The 27044-nt window shown below is 30.1% G+C and overlaps 1 protein-coding gene across 2 annotated transcripts in view; it reads left to right on the forward strand.

Moving 5' to 3' along the window:
- LOC106458553 (protein phosphatase 1 regulatory subunit 12B-like) overlaps positions 1-27044 on the forward strand; it is a 124161-nt gene that overhangs the window by 37797 nt on the left and 59320 nt on the right. For both annotated transcript variants that reach the window (XM_022384799.1, XM_013918071.2), the window contains exons 2-14: positions 4644-4774; positions 4998-5116; positions 5747-5909; positions 11884-12028; positions 13336-13410; positions 13755-13941; positions 18576-18650; positions 22198-22274; positions 22692-22856; positions 23188-23234; positions 23872-24006; positions 25860-25950; positions 26257-26466. In XM_022384799.1, the coding sequence (XP_022240507.1) occupies positions 4644-4774; positions 4998-5116; positions 5747-5909; positions 11884-12028; positions 13336-13410; positions 13755-13941; positions 18576-18650; positions 22198-22274; positions 22692-22856; positions 23188-23234; positions 23872-24006; positions 25860-25950; positions 26257-26466 (1620 nt within the window). The remainder of the gene's footprint in view (positions 1-4643; positions 4775-4997; positions 5117-5746; positions 5910-11883; positions 12029-13335; positions 13411-13754; positions 13942-18575; positions 18651-22197; positions 22275-22691; positions 22857-23187; positions 23235-23871; positions 24007-25859; positions 25951-26256; positions 26467-27044) is intronic.

Here is a 27044-nt window from a genome sequence, read left to right on the forward strand (position 1 = left end):
AGGCTGAGCTGCATTGTTGTGTTTTACTTCAGGTTGTTGTAGTTTCCTTAGTTGATCTAGTTTCTTATTGCGTGTAGACTTCTTTTCTTGATTCAGCAATGAGTTGTTTTGGTTGATAGCGCGTTGTATATTGCCGTAATCATCTGGTTTGAGGTAGTAGGCTAGTTGGTGGTCTAATTTCTGTTTGAGTTTTTGTAAGTAATCCAGTTCTTGATATTTGGAATTCAGCTTTTAGGAGTTTTTTCTGCATGTTTTGGATAATACCTGAAAACTGGTTTAAGTTTTTCGATAACTTGACCTTCACAAATTTAGGAATTAGCTTTACAAAGCGGCACTGACAAAACCTTGTCGAAACGTTGTACATTTGCTGTTATGTTAAACTTATATTAATTTTTTTCTTCATTACCCATTCAAGCCGTCTCCAACCATTATTAATCTGAAAGTGGGTTCCTCGTCATCGAATTTGAATTCATTTATTTTTAAGTTTAGTGAGTTTTACTTAATATGCTTGCTGATTATATACATGTGGCAATTCACCTTGAAATATCCCAATATAATATTACTTTCTAACTCCATTAACTCCTTGAAATATCCCAATATAATATTACTTTCTAACTCCATTAACTCCATTTCCAAATTGTGGGTAGAGCTTAGAATAAAAGAACATTTTAAATGTCTCAGTTAAAGGTTAACTTCCTTTGAAATAATGGTATTATTATAATAAATGTTTAGCCATTTTTAGAAAGTTTATGAAAGGAAACATTAAATGTATCATTTAAATCAGTCTTTGAAAAATGGTCTTAGTATTTGGATTTCAAAAGAGTGAGACAGTTTTTCTGAGTTTAATCATTTCTTTGATAAATAGAATTATAGGGATTTTCAACAAAACTGTGAAATAAATATAAAGAGTATTAAATACCTCACTTAAATCTTGAAAGATGGAATTGTAATCTGATATAAATATAAATCATAGAAAAAGAACAAATGAAATTTGTCAACCAATTTTTTTTGCCTTGAATGTTTTTATATATTATGTATAACTAGTATCTTTTAAAATTAGAAGCATTAAATAGTTAACACTTTTCTGTCAGAGCTCAAGGCATATCTAAACAGACACTGTATCTGTTCACTCTGAAGTAGGGGTTTAACAAATCAAAATGAGGACTTGTGTTTGTTTGACTAAGTGAAGGATTATTATAAGATGGAATCTATTAATGAATGTTAGAATTAAAAGCATTAAATATATTTCCACAAAAACTGTGGAAGTTATTGGAATTGTACAAAATTAACAAGGAAGTTACTAAGAAATACAAAATGAATGAAACGTGATTAAGTAAGACAATTTGCAAAAAACAGGTTAAAGTATTGCTGTAATTTTCCAAAAAAAAGCACAAATAAAGAACTCTCACCCTATCATGACATTGGTCATGACTCTACAAAAAGTAAAAAAAAATCTGAAATTAACTAAGACAGTAAAGAAATATAATATATTTACCAGAAAACTTCTGAAAATATACATATACTAAAGTTAATAACAGAAATAAACTGTTCTTGTTCAAAGCTTATAGATGACTAAAGCTTCAGAACCCATTTGAATTTTGTCACCCCCCACCCCAATAAATTCAGGGGCTTTTTTTTTCACTTTTCACAAAGCCACCATTAATTCCAAATTATGTATGATTTCTGCAGTTCAAAAAATAGGTAGGAGAATTGAGTACCCTGAATTTGCCCCTGAAGAAGAAAGGTCTACCTTTTGAAAGTATTCGGTTTATAAGGTTTTCATCATTTTATATTAAGACTTTTTGAATCTATGTGTTTTTCTGACATCATGATCATATTTGCTCTATTATGAATAATATGTAGTTATTTCTTCAACTTCTATGATGCATTATTTACAATTGTTTAGTCATAAGGAGTCTTTTGCCCTGCTGAAGCGGTCTGCAGATGAAACAATTTGAGAACCACTGCTCTATACAGATTATTAGTAATGTAATGACATGTTAAAGGTGTTTGTATGTGTATTGCTTATATAATCTAATTGGTTTCACAATATAGGCATGTACATTTTGCAATTACTGTAATTATCTGTGGGTTAAAAAACAGTGTTCAAAAAGTACAAGACCTGTACTATCCAGTAATATTTTGGGGACAAATTTGGAACAAGAAACATTAAAGAATCTACATGAATACATCTTTAATATTATTACCAAGGATAATAAGAAATTCACCAAACTCACATTACTAAAATCTGTCAGCATATAAGCTTCTAAAAATGAAACAAGCAGAGGGTTGAGTATGTTATATTAAAATGATTTTGAATATGCAAATCGAGAATTAATGTAACAACCACAGCCAGTATAAAGTCCTGATGGAACGGATTGTATCAGGACTACATTTTGACATTGTTTGGTATTTCGTAGGTAGGGTGATGCCACTGAAAATTGATCACTGTTGTGGATGGTACTTGACAGCCCTTTCCATTCCAAGATGTTCCTACATACTAGATCATAAAGATGTGCTCAGGTTCTGGATTTAGATTTTCCAAGTGAGGATATTCTTTGTACTTTATAGCATTGGAAAACAAAGGAATATAGATCAACTTGGGGCACTTGGACCATCAAAAATAAAAAGTTGCAATAAGTTGTATCCCAGCTGTAATGAGGAAAGTGCAGCTTCTTGTAACAGGTGAAAAAACATGAACACAAAAAATCAGTGGCAAAAGCTGTCAACATGTGCCAAGTAACAGTATGCAAAATAATGAAGAAGGATCTGTGTCCAAAAAAGTGACACAAGTTGCTTCCACAACATATCTGTTCAATCATCATATACCTCGAGCAGCTGGAGAATGAAATGGGTATTCATTATTTCCCATATGAAGATACACTGGTCAAGTTTCTAGATGAAATGCCTATAAATTTCTGTGTGATTGGTCTGTTGTAATGGTTATTTGGAAGTTATTGTCCTCATACACTAGATGGATTATGGAAATCTTGCAGGGGGAAGGGGTGAACCTTTTGTAATAGAAACTATGTTGCAGTGCTATTGGATGAACAAAGATCAGTTATAGCATGACTTGAAGTGGCAACATGGACTATAATGACATGATAAGGCTCCAAAATAGTTTTAACCTCAGGATGCATTCGTAATGAAATATACATAAATGCACAGTAGAAGTCTTAATGAGGGTAGTATTACATGAGAAAGTAGAGATAAAAATAAGTTATTGGTTATAAAGATAGTACATTCATTAAACTTAAATAGAAGACAAAAGCCACTCAGTTGTTTGTTTAGGTACACAAGACTGTGGTTTGACCCATACTTTATTATGCTACTTTAAATTTTGTTTAATTTTCCTAAATGACTGCAGATAATTTTTTTTTTGCATATTGGATATTTTTTAGTGATAGTTAATTGAGGCTAATAGCAAACCAGAACTATGTAACAAAAGAAAGACAATTGGCAAAGAAAAAAAATGGTGGCTGGGTTCAAGAGACCCAGGGGTATTGCTAACCCATGTGGGTCCTACACAGGAATATTTTTAGAAATCACTCATCTGTTCTTTAAAAAATTAAAATTGCATTATTTCAAGAAAAAAATATACGTACAAAACACTTGCTAATACACTAGTTAAAAAGTCATTTCTACTCATACACTATCATTGCTGCACACTGTAAATGTACTGCATTTAACAACCAATTAGTGCATGTGCCTAACTGAGAAGTATCTTGCTGTTGCAGTTTTTAAATTTCTGTCTATTACTGAGTGATGTGTTTTTAGATTGCACTCATTGAAATATATTTTTTCAAATGAGTGTAACACTAAAACTGACAAAAACAAAAGTTCAGGTGTAAATAATAAAAATATTGCACAAATCCAAATCCGAGACACTTTGAGCTACTCAGGGCTCTAAGCAATTGAGCATGCTTATGTCTCATGCTGCCACTAAAGAGGCCTCTCCTACACATCATAGGGTTAATGTAATATGCTCATCCTCTGTATTTAAGTTTTCTTGAGTTTGTTCAACTGAGATTTAATTTTTTATATCAATCTTGATACCTGTGATTAAAAGCTTACAGGCCTTGTTTGTGTGATGGTGTTAGAGACACTGTTTTCTAAAGTTTTAAACAATTTTTTGAAATTTTGTGAACAGATAATAATTTAGGAATTTTATCATGCCCTGATAAGATTGTTGCTGAATGAATCTCATATGGCCATCTTTTGTGAATTATGTATGTGATACTGATTATGAAAAGTAATGAAAATTTAAACATAATTCATAGTAATTAAAATGTGTGTCTCTGAGTTACCTTTTTTTATTATGAACGTGTTAATATGTTAAGTATATTGTAGCCTCAAATATTCCATTACTCTTGAAAGTTTTTTAATTCAACTGTATGTAATTGAATTTGAGTTGAAAAAAATTAAAGCTGGTACTTTTTTGTTAAAGTGTGGGATTCTAGATGTGTTTTCAGAATAATTGTTTTTATTCAAGTCTTACAAAAGCTTTATATTTGGACTGTTAAAGCAGTCAGTGGAATGTAAATCTGACAGGTAAATGAGGTAACAGAAACACATATTTTTTAAAAGTTTTATGTTTGCCTATAGTTGTGGGATTTAATTACATTTTATTACATTTCTTTTAGGCATGCATTGATGATAATTTAAATATGGTAGAGTTTCTTGTGGAGCATGGTTGTGATGTTAATCGTGGTGATAATGAAGGATGGACACCTTTGCATGCCACTGCCTCTTGTGGCTTTGTTAGTATAGCCAAGTAAGTACTCTTCTTTAAATAATAAAAATCTTATATTTTACCCTCATGTTACTATGAACAAGTTATAGTGTTAATTTAGATATCATTAAATGATAAGTTTAAGAAAAGCTATACAATGCATAAGTATCAAGTGTGAAATATGGTACAATACTTGTCAGAACCAGATTTTGAAGTGATTATTTCTTTTACTATTTCTTTATTAACTGTGACATTTTAAATATAGATACCTACTTGAAAATGGGGCATCAGTAGCAGCTGTTAATAATGATGGGGAATTACCAATTGATATAGCTGAATCAGAAGAAATGGAAGAGTTGCTTCAAGCAGAGATTGATAAATTAGGTTTGTATATAATTATAAAACTTGTGAACCATTTTAACGAATTCCACATGTTTTTGTGATGGGTTATCTCGGTCAGCAGCTGTATAATTGAGGCTGATTTTATTAAAATGGTGGGTTTTCACAAAATTGTTTTAAGTCAACATATTATTTCTGAGAAGTTGTATGCTGTCATTATAGTAGGGATTTAAGTATTTTGTTATATAGTTGTGTTGGCATGTAATTAAAATGCAGGTTCAAGAATTGATGTGACCAGTTTGATATAACTGTCATGTAAAGTAGTGCTTCCCAAACTTTTTCAGCTCATGTCACACTTTTAATGTCCCAAACTTTTTGCAGCGCATGTAAATAAGTCCCTATGGCAGATCTAGTGGCACCCCCCTGACTAAGACAGACAGAAATTACTGTTATACTGTGTATCAATGAGAAAATAAATCACATTTGACATTTTTAAAATGTATTAACTTGATAATAAATTTACATTACTAAATAAATATTACTTAATAATTGCAAAAATGCCATGGTACATATGAGACCCTTCTGGGGCACAACTGTGGGAAGCACTGATGTAAAGAACTTATTAGCATATATGTCATCATAGTAGATCTTATTGGCTTTAACTGTTTTATATAGGTATTGATTGTGATGCTGCAAGGACAGAAGAAGAAAATCTGATGATGAAGGATGCCCAGGAGTTTATAGTTAATAAACAAGATTATAATAGTAAGATCCATCCCAAAACTGGAGCAACAGCTCTCCATGTAGCTGCTGCTAAAGGCTATATTAAAGTACTGAGGTAAATCAGTTGAATGATTAAAACTTTAAGATCTAGAACAAGTTGGAAAGTATTTATATTAAGATTCTATGCATAATTTTGTTACTGCTCAGGAAATCTTTTAAGTTCATTTAATGGTATAAAGTACCGTTTTGATAATTGACAGTGAAACATTGTTAGTGATCCTTAATCATGTAGTTTTTAATAATTTGTTTATTAATTAAATATCTAGTTGCTGAAGTGTGTAAGCAGTAAGTATAAGTTAAGTTAAACTTCTAGTCAATAATCAACTATCTATAACCAGTTTTTCTTTTAGTACTTATGTTACTTTTGAACTGAATATAATTTTTTCAGTCATGTGTATAGAGTATCCAATCATTTATTCAAAATATGATGAAATACATAGTAGAAAGTGAATGGTTTGTTTTAATCATATGTACTGAGGTTTATTGTACTTCATAAGAAAGGTGTTCCATTTCTTGTGCTACCCTTGGAACTACTACTTCCATTGTACCAAATCTGATGGTCATGGTTATGCACTATTACCTGAAAGTTTTGTTTTAATAATTTTGGCAAAAGATAAGGAGACCAGAGTTAAACTACACATTTTCATACACACTTTCCTTTGTTTATGAACATTGTCATCCAAAAACAAATTTAAGCAGACAAAAGGCACAAAAAAGGTACATTGGAGCTGCATTGGGGGTTCTTGAGAGGTATGGGATTGCTGGGATCCAAGTTCTTTCAGTGATATTTTTTATGCAGATAGCCATAGATTTTGATGTATGGTTGAAAGCTTGTGAGCCTTTGTCATCTTCATATCCTTGTTTATTTCTAACATAAATGATATCAACTTCATTACAATGGCTTTTTGTATCAGAAGGTTCTGTTTTATTACCATAGCCTTCACTTTGTGGAGGAGTTAAGAAACACTCTGTCTGTGCATCATTATGATTGAGTTCTTCGTTGCTGTTGAGGATTTATAAACCTTCAAGCTTATAGGTAAAGTTAGCTATGTATTTAAGATTATTCCATTGGTGACATAATTAGTCACCTGTTTTTTTAAAAAAAATTGTCTCAAAGTGAACTTCATGGGTTAAGTGAAATAATACAAAGTGAGTCGTATACATAACCTCTTGTTGGCTTCCACCTTTTCTCTTATTTCAGTAAGTCTAATAATCACCATTTATTTATATAATGTTCATTTGTGTGTAATTGATAATTGATTAATCAATGGGCCCATTAATCTGTTACATTTGATTAATGAATTAGTACACACATTCCCTTCTATACAAGCAGAAAAAAAATAGGTGTGTGCTACCTTCATTACATTTTCCACTGCTGCATTATTCTAACATTGTATGATTTTCATTGAAATGGTTTTGGTTTCTTTTAAGTAATTTTTGAATTACCATTGGTTTGTGTCATAGACCTTGTATGAAGGTTGTGTTTTGCACATTTTTTCAAAAACATTTTTTGTTTAGTATTCACTATTACTGATAAAACATTATTTAAAACATATCACAGTTGAAGTTAGAAGTAATTAAATAATTAGTTAGCCAGTTTCTTTTATGTGCATTGTTTAAATAGGATAAACATGAAAATAATATTCAATAAAGATTTGAGTCATCAGAATATTTTGTAATCACTTCCCATACTCATTAAAGAGTAAGCTTAACCAACTTATCTGATTTTCTGACTATTTTATTTTATTTGGTGAACATAAAAAAAGCAACAACTGATGATGTTTACAAACATTTCAGCTCAACGAAATCACAGTATAGCTATTAAAAAGTAAAAAACTAATTTCAGCAAAGAGCCAAACATCAGCTAGATATCTTTATTAAGTCATAAGCTATCTCCTGTCATGTGATTTCTTTGTTTCATACTTTTTATATATTCCTCTGTCTAGGTAAACCTACTTGTACCTGATGACGACAAAACCTTCTTCAGACATTGTACATTTGATACGGTGTTAAACTTTTAATAAGGTTTTCTTGGTTACTCTCTCCCATCTCTTAAACTGTGTATTTATCTTATCTAAACTAATCTAATGTTTTTTCTTTGAGAAAATTTCTGTAGCTTTCAAACAGATATAATTTAAAACACAAATACTTTCACAATTAATAAGTGAATGGAACTTAAAAGAATATTTACAGAAACTATAAAAAAAAACTTGCACATTTATATATTAATACTACTATTACATAATAGTCTAATACTTGCTCTATTCAATCATGTTTAAATTTATTTTATAGCTATTTTCAAAGCTGTGTTTGTTAGTAGATTATCAAACCACCATAACAAGGTATCAAGGCTGGTACAGAAAGTAAGAGAAAAGATTTGAAAATCAAAAAATAGAAAATATATTCTCAAAGGTGATACATTTGTAGCCAAAATAGTTATTATTTTGGAATGGTCAGAAAAGTTTAAAAAATCAACAAATGAGTTATTTTGTTTACAGGCAAAACTCTTTGCAGCTGTGCAAAAATATAAATTTAAACTTTTTATATTTTTTCCTCACGAATTACACTAAAAACATTTTAGAAAATGACAAAATATCAGTTCCAAAATATTTTTTGAGTTAAAATGGTTTAAATATGTGTAGAAGTAACATATAAAAGTAACTTTAAAATTTGTCCATCAAAAAATTTTATCAAGTGACAAAGAAAATTAAAAGCTAGAGGAAACCCTGTTTTCAGACTTAGGCACAATTATTTAGAATTAATTTACTTCCTTAATCCCAACCTTTTTACATGAAAATGTATTATATAGGCAATGCAACTGCATTGTTTAACATTTCAAAGTAATAAACATTTATTCAATTATCAGTTACCTGTTGTAACAATACTGTGTACACTTTTCCAGACTTGTTATTCCAGACAATTCAGCTTTGTTTTACACATTTATAAGCGTGTTTATGACACTATTGGGGCCTTAAGCATTGTATCTATAACTACATAGTTACTCAAATGATTAAGTTATTTTACCTATTAGGTGAACAAGTACTTAACCAAAGTAAAAACTTAGTATTTTTTAATCTTTTTAAATAGCCAAAATTTAAAGTCAAACAACATAAAAATAACATCAATTTATCTTGTAACATAAAACTTTTGATAGCTATAAAATTATCTTAAAAAGTTTAAAAACCATTAGGGAATGAATATGAATAAAACTAGATCTGTGCTTATTTGTACAACATTAAATAATACAGTTATTAATTTCTTTAAAAAAATGGATAGAAGGGGTTTGACCCTTGGATCTCTCCCCTAGATCCATGCCTGCTTATACAACATTAAATAATATAGTTATTACTTCTTGAAAAAAATGGGGGTCTGGACCCCAATCCGCCTGATTTATATGCCTGCTTATTTAACATTATATAGTACAAGTATTATTTCCTGAAAAAATAGATCCATGCTTGCTTGTTTAACATTAAAGAATACAGTTATCCAATTATAACTTAGAACCATGACATAATATAAAAAACAGTAAACTTGCACTTTATTTAACACTTAAGTAGCCAGAGAGTTGGTGGTGGGTGCTGCCTTTCCCCCAGCCAGCAGCTCAAAATTTGTAACAGTAGCATAGAACCTTAGTAACTTTGCAGCAACAAAAATGGAGCAAGCAGGTTTAATGGTAAAATGAATGTTAAAACCAAGACTCTCAAACCACAAGGTTCCCCCTCCACCCACCCTCTCACACACACTATTATGTAGCTTTGTGCTTAAAAATAAACAAATATAATGGTAATGTTTCAATTACTTGGATAGTTGAAATAATTGAAAGAATAAATAACCTGAAACTGTAATTTAAGTTAGGTGGTTATTTAGGTAATTCATTGTATCAATTAATTACCTAATTTCTCCATAACTACTTATGAACACTGTATTGACCAACTCTGGCTCAGTACTGGTTTTCTGTTGGTGTGATCTTCTTTACCATGACAGCTCAGCATTGCCAGGTGGTTAGGGGGCTTGACTCGTAATCTGAGAGTCACGGGTTCAAATCCCTGTCCTACAAAACATGCTCATCCTTTCAGCCGTGGGGGCATTATAATGTGATGGTCAATCCCACTATTTTTTGGAGAAAGAGTAGTCCAAGAGTTGGCAGTGGGTGGTGATGACTAGCTGCCTTTCCTCTAGTCTTTCACTGTTAAATTATGGATGGCTAGCGCAGATAGCATTCGTGTAGCTTTTCACAAAATTTAGAACAAGCCAAACCAAATCTTTACTGCAACTGTTTTTGCTAATTTTTATTCAGCATCTTGATTAAGTATTTATTCAACTTTACTTTCTCCTAGGTTGGCTTCTTAGGAAATATGGTACAGCTCAGTGAAATGTTCTTTAATACCACTATATAAGTCATATTTTATCATTCCATGGAAGGCTGGTCTTCTTTTGTCACCCTGTTATTTTAGTTGTAAAGCTTTTTTTATATCTTGATTCTATTGATTTCTATTTTTTTAACCTAGAAGACCTACTCCTTACTGCTATTGGATTCTGCTATTGACATTATATATTTGTTTTGACTGATGTTGGGTGGAATTTATTATCAGTATGCCACTGTACTCTTAGCCAAACATGCATTTTTTTGGATGAAGATAGTTGTCAGTCAGTGGATCAGTGTTAGTTTTCTCCAACATTTTATTTCATTTATCGTTTGATGATTATTCAGATCTAGTTTAACTTTTATGCATTGTGAAGGCTCCTTTTGCTGCTTTGTTATGTGCATGAGTTACTTTTGTATGAAGAAATAGATGGTACAGGGGTTGTTTGTTCATTTTCTTACAGATTGGGCCAATCTTTTCACCTCTTGTTTTTGTGCTATTCTGAACAAATGTTTAAACTGGGGTTCCCTGTTTTCTTTTTATAAATCGTGTCATTTATCTATGTGTTTGGCTGATATACCAGTGAAGGTCTGTCAGAAATCCCCATGCACAGTTGTGTCACAGTATTTTTTTTCATGACTTATCATCTGTGGAAGTTTTCCATTTGTCTCCTTTGGTTGTTTCTCAATCCCTTCATTATTATATTTCTTAAAAGCTGGTTTCTTTTATGGTATATTAGACTGGCCCTACTGGAGGTTATGGATTTTTGCATCCGGCAATATTAACCACTTGTAAGATTTTAGCTTCATTACACATTCATAATGTTCACGTTACATTTTTGTGAAAGATTTGTCTGTTGAGTGTCTCGTCAAATAGTTTTGACTGCTTGATGATTTATTGTGGAGCCAACAATGTGTAGTGTTTTGGCTGCCATAGCATATAAAGACTTTTTCCATATCTTACCAGAGAAGGTGAGCAAGGCTGCATCTTACCATGTAGTCTCTTTGCATTTCACATTGCAATTTTTGAAGGTCAATTATGAATAAAACATTTCTTCTTATTCTCCAAGAGTGGTAGTTATCTCTCTGCATCATTTGGCTTTGCCTATGCTCCAGTGAGAGACATTTTAGCCAAAAAAGTAACATTAGATATACAATATATTAATTAATGTAAATTGCTTTTTCAAGAGTAAGCTAAGTGTGTGTTCCAAAACTGTCAAATAACTTGAATTAATGAAGCTAACTCTATATAACAAATTACTAGAAATACATTTTATCATAAATTAATATACCAGAAAATTGAGTTTCATACTGATTACAATACATGGAATCATAATTTTTATATCACTGCTGTTAACTATATTTTCAGTCATAATCACAATAATATCTCAAGAAGTTTCCTTAACTTAGGAGAATTAAATTATTCCTAAACACATATACCAAGTAAATAATAATTTTTGTAATTAATAAAAAACAATTGATAAACATGGAGAGAGAGAGAGAATAAAAAGTTTGATTCTAAGCATAACCAAGATAAATATTTAAATATAGTAAATATAAACAATTGTATGCTATTTCCAAATTGTAAAAAGTTTTCTACATTCATATTGTTTTAGTAAAAGCTGTATGTTTTCGATATTTTGACATTTATTATTATTGCCTTTAGTATGTTGATCAAAGCTGGTTTAGAACTAAATGCACAAGATAATGATGGGTGGACTGCTCTTCATGCTGCTGCACACTGGGGCCAGAGAGAAGCTTGTGAACTTTTAGCTGATAATCTAGCAAACATGGATATCCAGAACTTTGTTGTGAGTTTTTTGGTAAAGTGTAATGTATAGTTAATAGACAAAGTTATATTTACATTTGTTTTTAGTTAGCATGTAATTTCCACTGGATGGCTTAAGCATTACTTGCTTTTATGTAACTATGCATGATTGTGTCCAAAACAAATGGCTTTTACTAACCATTGGAAAGCTTCCATAGTACTTTAGTGAATCTAATTCAGATCAGTTATTTTAAACGATAGCTAGAAAAATACATTAAATGTTGATTTGCTTTTAGATATTACATGGTTATCAAACTAGTAGTCTGTAAATATGAAAATAATGAGTCTCCCACTGGGACAGCAGTAGGTCTATGAATTTACAATTCTAAAATCAGGGATTCGATTTCCCTTGGTGGACACAGCAGATGGCCTGATGTGGCTTTACTTGGAAAAACACAAACATGCCTTACTAAGAAAAAATAGGAATGTAATGTGAAAATAAATTTTTCCTCTATTCATTTTATTCTATTTATTAATTCTTGCAACTAGGTTTAACATCATTCCTATTAGCCCAATATAATTCCACCTTATGACAAGTCAGTATGTTAGGATCAGTAGATTTAGTGATCCAGTCTTCGTGCTAAGTTTTGTTTACTGTTGTGCAACCTATGAAATTTTCATCAATCTATACAGATCAATTAGGTAACACCATCATCAATTTTTATTTCATATAATATTAGAAATTAGTTAAAAATACTGTTAGTACAGTTAAATATTTATGTGCACATCTCTGTAAACTTAATTGTGAAAAATGTATTAAACTACATCCACCAGGGGTCAGGCCTGACTCCCAAATGGGAAAAAGTCACTTATCCCTCAAGGTGCCAACAAGATGACTTCACATTTCTGTATCAAATGCATTTACAACATGAAAGCACTATTTAATGAAGGAAATGTTGTTTATTTATCATAGAAAAAATAGCATAAGGAGTTTATTCATAGACCAGCAATTAGAAATTAGTTTGTAATAATTTTGAACTTCCCTTAATCTGCAATTTGAAGCATTAAATAATGATGATTGTATTTTTTTTAATGTAAACCTTTTTCAAAAAGCCAAGTCAGAACTTTGAAGGCAAAGTTTAAAGTTACTTTGCCTAGTTGCACGATGTTTGATATAACTTTTATAATTCACTTAGTCACTGTTAGAGAACAATAAAGGAAAAAGAAAATAGAATCTGCTCTGCTCTTAACACTGTATCTTATCCCATCCTTGATAACATAACACAATGTGATTTATTTATTTATTTTTTGCACTACATACTATGTTATATTAACTTAATGTTTTTTCAGGGACAGACATGTTTTGATGTAGCTGATCCTGACTTGGTCAATTTGTTACAGGACTTAAAGAATAAACAGAACACTGTAAGTAAATTCCCCCTGAAGTTGTTTTTTCTTTTTGGATTTCATTATTATCTTGGTGAGTTTTGAATTAGATTTAATTGCAAAATTATGTATATGTACATGCAAATAAATAATATATATATATATTCACACATTGGTTTGGGTATCTGAAAATGATTCATAAAAATATTAATGAAAGTTGATCTTTTTAAATAATCCCATGCATTTTGAAGATGCTTTGAGGTTGAAAATGAGTATTACTTCACTGTGAGATGTATAATGAGCTGTTTTTGATCTAATCTTGGTGTATTGTGGTTTAGTTATTCATTTATTCAAGAATCTGTGTTATATAATTTAACCATCAGCTTCAAAAGGAACGTCCAGAATTAGGAGAGATATTAAGAAGAAAAGCCCCACCACCTCTGAAACGAAGAACCTCAGTAACTCGAATGAGTTGTACAGATAAGAGTAATGTTGTCATGAAAGACACGTATGCTGAACGAGCACAGATTGAAGCTAAGCTGCGATTACCTGAAGAAGAACTGGAAGAAGGTAACATAATTTCTCTTTTTTTTTTAACTATTATTACTATGTGTAAAACAAATCATCTCTCATTTGTTTTATTTAGTTCAGTGGTTTCCAAACTGTGTGTCACAACACACTAATGTGTTGCAGAAAGTTGCTAGGGGTGTCATGAGAGTTTCACCAAACTGTGTGTCACAACACACTAATGTGTTGCAGAAAGTTGCTAGGGGTGTCATGAGAGTTTCACAATATTAATTTTGTAGAGCTTTTTTATGTTCATAATTACTCTTCGTTTGGTGAAACTCTCATGACACCCCTAGCAACTTTCTGCAACACATTAGTGTGTTGTGACACACAGTTTGGCACGTGTCAGTGGGGTTTTGTGTGAATGAAGGTAGGTGGGCTAGGGTGTTGTCAGTTAAAAATGTTTAGAAACCACTGATCTAGTTGATACCAACTTGTTGTAATCACAAGTATAGTTTCTTCTTTTATTGAGAGACATGACTTGAAATATTAGTTAAATTTTAACAGTTATGGAAGTCAAAGAAAAACTACTGTAAATAGTGTGGGCTCACCAAGAAAAAAATTGACATCTTTGCTTATGGATTGAAATAAAGACTTTTTAACTAGAAGATGTGTACTTTCAAAGCACATAGTCTATTAGCTAGGAAAGTATTATTATCACAGACAAACTTAAAGTAATTTTTAATGTTTCATTTTTAACTGGTTCAATTTAAATCTCCAATATAGCAGGAGTATACTCAGTTAAACTAGGCCCGGCATGGCCAGGTGGTTAAGGCACTCGACTCGCAATCTGAGGGTCGCGGGTTCGAATCCCCGTCACACTAAACATGCTCGCCCTTTCAGCTGTGGGGGCATTATATTGTGACGGTCAATCCCACTATTCGTTGGTAAAAGAGTAGCCCAAGAGTTGGCGGTGGGTGGTGATGACTAGCTGCCTTCCCTCTAGTCTTACACTGCTAAATTAGGGACGGCTAGCACAGATAGCCCTCGTGTAGCTTTGCGCGAAATTCAAAAAACAAAAACAAACAGTTAAACTAAGCACATGCTTGGCTGGTATTTTAACTTCTTAATGAAATTTTATTCTACTATCACATTTTGAACAGTCAAAATCAAAACAGTATATAACAGAAAAGAAAATAGCTTAAGTAATTTATCCATAGACCAGGAATTAGAAATTTCTTTGTAATAATTTTGAACTTTTCTTCTTAATCTGGACTGTTATAGTGCAATGCTGTTTTATGACATTACATGTTCTAGAACCTTGCTATTTGTTCGGTGTAGCTAAAACTCACTACTTATAAGGCACATGCATTAAACAGTTGATGGGATGATACAATCTTATAAATATTGTTGGAGTGCGTATTAAAATACTTTTTACTAAAGAGTTCATGTTATGCACCCTCCAGTGGCAAAGCGGTATGTCTGCAGACTTACAACACTAGAATCCGGGTTTTGATACCCGTGGTGGGCAGAGCCAAGATAGCCCATTGTGTAGCTTTGTGCTTAATTACAAATAAACAATAAAACAATTAAGTTATGTATTTTTTCCATTAATGCTTTCTTATCCTTAATAAATAAATAAATAAATAAATATATAGACACACACACATTTATCTTCACCTACAATTGCTTCATCTATGGAACTACTTCACTTCATATTCTTGTGAACATACAACCAACAAAACTAAACCTTTTTTTCCAAAACATACTCATCTCCGCTGACATTTATAGCTATTACTCGAAAGCCAGGGTTTCAACTTTGCCCATCTAAACATCTGTTAAAGCCACATTTGTCACAAGGCCTAAGTTTACTTTTCTCTTTCTTGTGGCAAATAGCAGTTACTAATCTACAGTGAAGTCATGTAATCACTTAATATATTTGATTGTTTTCTGTAAACTAATTGTATTTAAACCACCTTTCTCACATTGGAAAATGGTGTTATTAGAAACTAGTAAAAGAACATTCTGCAGTTGAACCAGTTTAAGTATGAGCTGTTTAGCAAATTGTTTCTGTGTTTCTTGAGCTAAATTCATTATTTATTAGCATTTTAGTGAAACAGTAAGCAAAGGGTCACAGATTAATAATATTCTCAACTAATGTTACTCAACTGGAGGATATGTGTTTATTTTTTTGATAAAATGTTGAAATTAATTTCTGTGAGTATCAGCAATATATGTTTTTTTCTTTAATAATTTTTTAACTCTTATTCTCTTCTTGTTAGTCATGAAACAAAAATAGCCTCTTAGTGCTAAGTATATTATATATATATATATAGTGCGTAAAAAAATTCCAGTAATTTGGATTTAAATTGGATGTATCTAACCAACATTTGTGCTCAATATGCAGCAAAACCTTCAGTAGAATTTATTTTTTAAATATTCTATTTACATTACATAATTTTAGCCTTTAGTGTTTGTTAGTTACAAATTTGAATGAACATATAGGGACTTGTATAATTCATAAACAAACATCACCATTAACAAAGTTTCTAGTTTCAGTTCTTCGACAAAAAATTATAATTGAATGCACTTTAATTATTTTAAGTGAGTAAAATCATAATAGAATGTTTAATTTTTGAGAATTGAAATAACTAACTACTAAAATTTTAAACTACCATAAATTTGTTATCTGGTAACAGAAAATAATATAAGAATATAACATACTATGAAAAATCTTGATGAGAATAACTCAAGCTACATTGTGTGTTCAGAACTAGTAGCTAGTTGTAAAACATGTAGTTGAAACATACTGAGCTAGTTTAGTGCATAATAGGAATATTACCTTTAAATTGTAGAATCTCCTGTAAATATTAAATGTTTAGTGTGGAATAGAAGACTGCTTCTTGGCTCATAAAGAATAACAATGGCATAGATTGTGCATCATAAAAAAAACTGCATTTCTTATGTTTAAATATATTTTTTTTATGTTTAGTTCTTAATTTCATATTAAATGATAATTTTTCTTTATGGAGAAAATATTTTAGATAAATTGTCATCATAAAAGCAAAATGCTTTCACTTGACTTTTCTATAAATTGAAGGATTGCAGTATGAGCTTCCACAAAAAAGTATGTTCATGACAAGTTTCTTTTAGTACTGTGAATTGTTAATCATAATGTTGTCAAGATAATCAGATGTATGTAAAATTTTACAAAGCTGTGTAAAACTAGGTTTAGAAATAGAAATCATGGATCATTTTTTTTGGATACTATGAAAGTTTTTTTGTACAGAAGAAAAGAAAGTATGAAATGCTTAATTTTATCATACTAATGATCGTTCTTATATAGTGTGTTAAAACTTATTATTGCAGTTTATAAACTTAATGTAAACGTAGTAATGTTTGTTTCCACATTTACTTGAGGATCCACTCCCACCTTTACATATCATATCTGTAGATAATGAAAACTGTTCATCTGCATCTTCATTTTTGATGTATCTTGCATTAATTTTAGTATTTTGTTTCAGTAATTATACAAATGTAGAAACAAAACAGAATAATATAACCTTGCTTGGAATGATTAGTGTTTTTGTAATTCTAGATATAAATAATAAAGATTTCATTTAGTGTAGAGAAACTACATTATAATTTAAGTCTGAATGATTCCTACAATTGTATATTCACATAGTAAAATGTTTTAGTTTTTAGGAAGAATTTTCAGACCTTAAAGTATGAATGGTTGATCATGTCAACATTTTATACTTGGACCACATTTATAAAATGTAGCATTGAGCCCGGTTCTAATATGAAAACATTTTTTTAAGAAAATAAGAACCCGTTATTCTGTGTGACCAAATTCAACCCTAATTGCATGAGTCCTCAGAGTTGTATACTTACTGACGAAACTTTTAAGTTTTTATATCTGAGATTAGTTTTAACCTTTTTAGAAAATATGTTTTTCACAGTACTATTAAAATTATTATAGCCATAGAGGTAATGTGGTTGATAAGCCTAGAAAGGCCATTTTCAATACAAAAATATAAAAGTAAATGTGTTTCTGAAAGTTTTGTTGAATAACTAAAGAAGGTAATCCGTTGCTGTAGATACATGTTTTGTTCACAATGTTGATCTTAACATGTAGTTGCTAAAATAGATTTTTATCATAAGTTTAGAAATCTATTGGTCAAGTCTGGAATATCTATCTCAAAACAAATATATCAAAATAATATATTTTATAAGTTTAAATAACAGACTTTGAAGATTGAACATACCTTAAAGAATGTGGGATTTAATTTAGAGATGTTGACTTTCACAGCTCGTCAAATGTTTTAACTTTAGTTATTTAGCCTACCTCATAGTTTGTGTTTTACAATGAAATACTGTTTTTCTGAGAAATAAATTGCAGAATGTTCTTTCACGTTGACTTGTATAACATATTATAAAACATTTTACAAAAGGGATGAATTACAAGTATTGAGTGTATAGTTTCATTTAGTACCTAATATTTGTCACATGTTTTATTATTCTGAAAGTGTACTGATTTTAAATGTTTTTAGTGTATCACATACATTGTTTAAGAGGATTTTAAAATGGCATTCATACAGTTTATTAAGTAAAAAAGGCCAAGAATTATAGAAATATCTTTTCTAAACACCACTCATTGAAATAATGATAATGAATTACTCTTATATGCATGACAGATAATAAAGGCACAGTAAATGAAGCTGGTGAAGAAACTACTTTTGAGACAAAGCAGAAAGAAGCTTTGAATGTTGGTATGTGTTTTTTATTTTATTTTCAGCCTACAAAAATGACCAAATCACGCTATTTAGCATAGTTTTTCATGCTTTAAGGTTTTGTATTTTAGGTTATCTTACATGTTACATAATGATCTTTAATTCTTTCCCTATAGGTACCCCTTTCTGTGCATGTTACAAGTTTTATACAAAGTTACATTCAAAATTTAATTAAAGTTCTTTATTATCAATGTATAGAAATAAACTTGGCATTGAAACATAGTTAATAAATCAAATTTTGATATTATATAAGTTTACATTCTTATTTCTATAAGGATATATTTTAAAAAATCCTCAATCTCCTCTATTATGAGAATTGTGACGTTTGCTCTCTAAGTCTCCTCTCTTCTCTAATTTATTTACCACCTTTCCCAGAAGTACAGACTTTAATGCAAATTACTCATTATAATTTAGTTATTATTGAGGCAAAGCAAAATTTTTATAGCCTTCAATCTTATTTTTTTATAGAGCCATAAACTAGAAATTCAGACCCACTTGCCATGTGACATCCTCTTTCACAAATTGCACATATTTTTTTTCTGATGTTTAATACTGTATTATTTATAACCAATAGAAAGCCAAAGTTTTAATCTATTAAATGACATATTATATCATGTTGTTTTCTTTATATAGAATTGTCTATTTTGCTTCCAGTTCAAACTTTATTCCCAAAGGGAAACACCTTGATGAGCTTAACTGAATTTTTAACAGTTCTTATCTTATAATTAGAAAGCCAGATTGTTGTAGGACATTTTCTACTTTTTCTGTGTTTTTTTTGTGTTCTTGTATGCATTAATTATTTAAATAAAAATATTTTTAGAGTAGTAGTACCATTAGTATAAAAAAAAAAAAGTAGGCTTAAATTTCATCTACAATCAACAGCAAAGAATAAAGAAGACTCAGGTAAGTACTATATTTCTTGTTGTTCATGTGTATTCTTTAATTATTATTATAAAAGTATCTAAAATTTAAGATTAGAAACTTGTTAGATTAGGTAAGATAGAGAAAAAATCTTCACAGGGTATGCTTGATTGCAGCTCGCGCATTTCGTAATTGATAAGGTAATATGAACTGCACATTCACCAAGTAATTTACAACTTGTGTGACAGGATTATTAGTTAGACACAGTTCAAAGAGAAAAGGATAATTTAGATTTATTTCCTAATTTTTTTACGGTGGTTACAAGGTTGGTCAAATTGACCGACCTCATGTAGAGTTATAGTATACAAAATAATACATAAAATATAAATATTTTCTGAAAAGAAAAGGTATGATATTTATTTAGGAGGTTTTAGGGACTATGCAAATGGAATTGGAAAATTTTTAATTTTAACATGAAAATCACTTTGCACTTGGAGCAGTCAACACTTTGATTCCATGTGATTACAGACAAAGTTTTAGTACAAATAATTAAAAATGTTGATTTTTTTGTCTACAAAAGGCATAATGTTAAATGAAAGCTTGCCAAATTTTGGGAATATACATTAAGTACTTACAGAGTTAGTATGTATAGCACCATGATTACAAGGTCGTGTAAAGTGCATGAGCCTGTTGCAATATGGTTAATCTGAAGTTACATCACATATTTTGTGCCTTTTTAACTTCTTGTTCTGTTTATTGTGCTCAAGGATTGTGTAAGTACTCTAAAAATTAGAAAACATGGCTTTATTTTTTTTCTTTGTTTTCAGACTATTTCATCTTTCTCTTTCTAAAGAGAAAGTGTAATTTCTGTAGTGTGTCTGAAAATTAGATGACTGTAACAAAGGTAAAATTTTGAAATCACAAGCTGAAATAAACATAATTAAAATCTAAAAGATGGTGTTACTTAAAATTTTATAATAATTTTTTTATTTAAATGACCACTTCTGCTTCTGCAATCATAAAAATTAATAACTTAGGAATGAAAACTGAAACATAGACACCTCAGATATAATGCATGATAACCATTGAATGTTTTAGAACCTCATTTAGATTGTTTTGGTAAATTTACAATTTATAATAAAATAAAAACTACGAAATAATATTATTGTATACCATGCCATTATGCAACATGCCCAAAAGGTTAAACCACGAGATGTTTGGCATAATGTTTAGAATTCTTAGACTGTGAACCTCAAAATTTGTGAGTCACAGCCAATTGCTGCAAATATTTGCTCTGCACTTTGTGACAGTGAGTGCATTGTAAGAGTAATGATGAAATCCCATTATTATGTCAGGTTAGAGCACCTAAACTAATGTTTTTCCCTCTAGTCTATCAGTTGAAAATTAAGGATGGCCATATGTAGATAGCCCTTCATGTAGCTTTATGTAACATTTCTGAGATAAATAAGCTGTTGATCTGAAAGCCAGGTTTTGCATATGCTAATTAGAAAATTAAAATCACAGGCCTCATGATGTCATGTGCAAGCCTGCTGTATTAAAAGAAATTTTGCAATAAAATGTATTGAATACTGTTAAAAATATTATAAATAGAGAGTATTTATCTCAGTATATCCTATTCATCTATTTACCAAACAAAGTGTTAGTGTAACTAAAATAAAAAAAGGAAAAGCAGAAACAAAAATACTGTAATCTTTCAAATTACATAGGTTGCTCATCCTGCATAACATATGCATGCTTCTTTTTCTTCAGTATTGAAAATGGCAATTGTGTTCTTTTATCATGAAAATTATACTCCTCTAGAACCAGTCTGAAAAATTTCATTCACCATCTTTATCTAATTCTTTATTTTAGCACCATGTGAAGTTGTCCAGAAAATATTGAAATTTTCAGGACTTCACTATTTTTCCAGCAATAAAACAAAATTAGTGCAAGTGTTTTTTAGTGGTGTGAATGTGAAGATGAAAGCTCAATGTGCACTTTTTTGCAAAGTTTGATTGTCAAAAATGTAAAATCTGCTTTAAAATGCTTTCAAAGTAACCTGTAATTTGCCCTAACTTGCTCACCAGATGCTTACGTGCAACCACTCACTCAAGCATTTCTACTGCACTTGGCATGCTTATTAATTATTGCTTTACTTAGCACAACAGCCATTGTATTTTTCCTTTATCCCTCGAAAATTTTGCTGTATATACTAATCCTAATACCAGCAGCATGAAGCAGTGATTTCACTCTGCGTCTACTTAGCTAAGACAGTTATGTACTACCTTTTTGGTGTAAATATATTTTTTTTCTTGTAAGAATGCCACACCAACAGTAAATGAGAAAGAATACTGACTAATAAAAATAAATACCCTCCTTCTCTTCATCTTATCACTAGTTCATTTCGCATACTTCAGAAGTAGTACTAACAGTTTGTAATTTTGTTATTACTTTATCAAAAACAAAAATTCTAAAGCTGGACGTTTTAGTTATAATTTTATTTAGCAGATGGTTTGAGGAAAGCTCAGACAGATTTTTTTATTTGATGTTATTTGCCTTCTTAAAAGATAAAAGATACCAGGCTAAAAAAAGTTAAGTTGTTTAAGGTATTAACTTGATTAGTTTGTTTTCTATTCTGATTTTCGTGTAATTATTTTTTATCCAGTAAAAAGAAATGAAGCCAACATTGCAGATAGTCTATCAGAGATCATCCCTTCAACAGACATAACCAAAGAGGAGGAGGTAAGTGCAGAGTTATATATTTACATCTTGAAACACTTAAAACTAATACAAACAAAAGTAAAATGTGTTGATTTATTTTTAATTAATTATCATTGCTTGAATTAATTCAAAATATGTAAAATTTTAATTTTTTAAATATTTTCTTAAGAGACTAGTTATATACAGAAAAGGAAAAATTGTTATAATAAAATACAGTATTCAATGTAGAGAAAATATGTGTTTGCATAATATTAATCAAAACAAGGCTGTTATTCATAAAAAGCAAACAAAAAACTCACTTAAAGAGCATAATGATTATATATTTGAAACTGTAGTTTAATTTAAGTATTTCAATGATTCATTATAATGAAAAAATTTAGACCTAGGAAATCAAATAATAGCTGCAATAATGAAAAGTGAAAAAAAATTAATTTTTAGCTTCCAGTACGAAAACCCGCTACTAATAAGGAACGACAAAATGATGTGGCTCCTTGGAGAAGAAGAAATGAACCAACAGCTCCATTAAAAAGTTCACAAGACATTGTAAAAGAAGAGCCCATCCTGGTCCTTAGAAAACCAAAAAAATCCAGAACAATAGATGAAGTAATAGTCAGTTGTATATCTGTTCAGAGCAGTATGGCTGATATTAAGTTTCTTCCAGTTGGGAAAAATTTGTCACCTTTTATAAATATATGTATATACATATTATCACCATTATTATTAGTCTTATAGTTTTCTGATGTCATGTTTGTTTTGTTTTATATAAGTAAGTTCAGCGAAATCTACCATTTTTATCACAGAAGGCTTGGAGGAGTTTCTTAAATAGAAAAATTTGTTTTATCATTGTAATAGTTGAAACATGTAAAATAACTACAGGGACTAGTTTTTATTATCTTTATATCTGCCATTTAAATAAAAAAGTCTTTCATTCCAGGATAAAAAGACTAATGGGCCATCATTTGAAAGCGCAACTAAAGAACGGTAAGAAATCCAAAAATTATAGAATATGTGTTTGTTTGATTATCACATCAAAAACATCAAAATAATAAAAACTATTGTTGAATTAAAAATCTTTTATTAAGTGAGGAAAAGAATGTGTGTTAAAACTTATTTTCTTTTTGTCTGCTTATTGACCATCAAGTACAAGTAATCCTTTCTTCAAATTGCTAGATTTGAAACAAGTACTTGTAACTTCAATGTAGTTTATCATTTTGAGCAGCCTTTAAAATTTTACTTATTATGGAAGATTTTTAAACTAATAAAAGATAGATCTCTAGAAAGCTGAAACATTAAACTTGCACAATTTATTTGTAGTGAAATGGATATCTACATTGGAAAAGGGTGTATTTAACAAATAAAAAATCATGATAAAAGCTGTGTTTGAAGTAAGTACATGTTAAAAGGAAACTATAATTATATTTTTAGCCAAAATATGCTTTTACATTACATATCAGAAATGATAAAGATTAGATAAGTAATTCACTGTTCCATGTACACTTGTGTACTAATTGTACAGCTATAATTGATTTGTTTGAATCCATGTTTTTGTCTTAGAAAAGTTACATGAAAATTTAAATATACTTTTTTAAAGTTTTAATGCATTAAGTTCATAAAACAGGGAATCTAGTACAGAAGAAATCCCCTCAGTTCTGCCTTCAACGACTAATGTTACCACTCTATCTTCACCAACATCAACTCCAAGCACCCCACCTATTGGTGTTACTACACCTCCAATAGAGGGGCAAGTCAGAAGGTAGGTGCATGCAGCACTTGAGAACATGCTGTTTTTAGCATATTTGTTTGTTGTAAGCTGAAAATGTGCAAGCTTGCATGCATATGTGTCACCCATATAGTTTATTTCTAAAATATCCAGGTATAAGTAGTTAAAATCCTGATTCATAGTTATGTTTACTTAAGTTCTTTAATAATAGTCATGAACTTGTAATAACTTAAATGTTATTTTGTATTCTCTTATCTCAAATTCAATCCTGAGACATCTTGTGGGCCAAGTGAGCTAAATGGCTAACCCTCTAGTGCTTGCCAGTAAGACACTTTTATTTTCTTTAAAAACTCAAACTACTATATCCTTCTCCTCATAAACAATGTCTGTCCTTGGGCCTTATCTTAGGATGGCCCCATATTGGTTGGCAGTTGTTTTTGTGGCAATTTAAATTTTATTTGTTATTTCCTTTGCTTGGATTCAAACTTGGGACCTGTTGCATCCCAAGCAAGTGATTTATCATCTGAGCTAAAGGGTTAAAACTCTATTGCTTGCTGGTAAGTTATTTTTTTTTTTAACAACTCAAATTACCAGAAATTAAGTCAGTTTTCATTATTGTGGAATGTGTTTTCCTTATAGAGACATTTCTTTAGTATTTTGTTTAGTATGCTCATTGGAATATTATTGTACAAAAAACAACTGTGTGTAAAATATGGATAAACAGTTGTTCACGAATATTTAAAAATGTGTTAATCTAGGTTTTAGATATTTGATGGCCATAATTCTCAGTAATAAAATTAATATCAACTCATTTTAGTCCCATTGTGCAGAGTCGGAAATGTCAAAACAAATGAGGATGAAAATTTAACTTTCAGGACAATTTCTACACTTGATACTTTGTTCATTGACTAACTTTGTGAAATGGCTAGGTTGCTGATAAAATAATTATCTTTAACTAAATTTATTGAAAAATATTCAGTTGTTAAAGATATATAGAAACATTTCAAAATTTTAGATTTTTCGTTTATATGAATGATAGTTCTTAAGCTTTACTTTTTCCAGACTGAAGGGGTATCACTATATTCCCAGTTCTTTTTCTGTTCTCACACTTAAAGCATTCGATCAAACTGCTCGGTAAAAATATTCTATGTAGTATTTAATTTCTGTGTGAAACAATTCATAAAATTTCATATAGTATTTGCATAATTGTTTTGGTTGTAAAATGTCCAAAATTTTATTGTGAAACACTTTTAAAAGAAAAACATCTTAGTCCTTCTATCTTTTCTTAGTTTTGATCAGATTTTATATATCTAACCAGTTTTATTATTCGTATTTTTTATTCATTACTATACTTTAATTGATGCTTTATTTTGCCAATTGAAGTTGTCAGTTTCCCACTGTAAATCATACAAGCATGGTATAACTGACAAATATTTATTATTGAACAAATGGCACTTACCTTGCAGTGTGGTGTGGTAGCATGTGTTGTAACTGAAGAATATTTCTATAGTTTTTAGACATAATATAGCAAAAAACTACCAGAAGTCTAAGGACATTATCAGAAACTATATATATAAAAAATTCAATCCTCTAAGGGTTTAGAAAGTATTTCAAAACTATCTTGAGGCTACTTCACTACCCTTGACTACCCCCAACTTCACTATTTTGAAAGGCATAATTAACTTGCACATGATGTTTTTGTATTTACAATTAACTCATAATAACCTACTGCTCAGATTAGTTTTTCAATCTTTCAACTCTATTTATATTTAAAAACCTGGAATTTAATTAAGTTACAAATTTTTGTTTTAACTAAGACTAAGAGATGAATGTCAATAAATTAAAAAAAAGAGAAATATATTTATAATATGTTGGATATTGTGTAGGTCATCTGTGCTTCCAGTACGAGATGAAGAGTCAGAAACGAGAAGAAAAGCCCATGCCAAACGAGTGAGAGAAACACGACGTTCCACTACGGTACATCAGGGTTTTCATTATTCTTTTTTTTTCAGTCCATTTGCTTGTGTATAGATGTAGTAGTTAGAAATCTCAGTAAAAATAGTAAGTGTAGTTTTAACTATTAATGTGGAGTACAGTATGTAATTGTATATTGCATGTGAGTGTTTTCAAATTATTATTCTCAAAATAGAACCAAAAGAATGATGCACTATCTAAATTTAGAGAAACCAATAAAATTAAATAATTACTACCTTTAGATGAGATAACTAAATGTTTGTATGAAATAGTTGTTTTATTTACATATATATATATATATTTCTGTAGGGTGTAACATTAGAAGAGGTGAAGTCAGCAGAACAACAGTTCCTTCGAAAACAACAAGAGGAGGATGAAAAGAAACAGAAAACCAAACAGACCAAAGAACCAACTGCAACAACATTAGTAACCTCTACTACTAGTACCACAACTACTACATCAAATTTAGCACAAGAGAAGCGAGGATCATGGAGAACACGTGCAAAAGAAAGTGAAAAGGTAAACAGTAAGTAGTTTGAGTTCAAGCTTCAAATTTCTTGTAACTGTATTTGATTATTTTTTGTATGCAAAAAATCAGATTTTTTTAATTTATTGGTTTTATTAAAGATTTGTCCATTAATATATGGAATCAGTGTGTTAACTAGTCTGAGTTGAAGGTGATTTTCATGTTAACATTAAAAATACTTTTATTCATCTTACAACTTTCTAATTTAATTTGAACATCCTCTAAAACCTCCCAAATATATATCAAATGGTTTTATTTCAGTAAAAACTTTATAATTTATCTGTTAGTTTCTTTACCTTGTTTCTATATGGACTCGGTTGATTTGACCAACCTTGTAACCACTACAAAATAAATCTAAAATTACTCTTTTTTTTTTTATTTTGAGAATGGTAGCAGATTATAACAGAAAACTACAGTTGTTTATTCTAAATAGCATAGAGCTCATAACACTCTACATCTCTTTCTATTTAATTTTATTGTTTTATTTCCCTTTGAACTCTTCTAACTAATAACCTTGAGATGCAAGCTATATATCACTCAGTGAATGCATAGTTTAAGTTACAGTATTGAA

Source organism: Limulus polyphemus, unplaced genomic scaffold (assembly GCF_000517525.1).
Source record: "Limulus polyphemus unplaced genomic scaffold, Limulus_polyphemus-2.1.2 Scaffold484, whole genome shotgun sequence".
NCBI classification, from domain to species: Eukaryota; Metazoa; Arthropoda; class Merostomata; order Xiphosura; family Limulidae; genus Limulus; species Limulus polyphemus.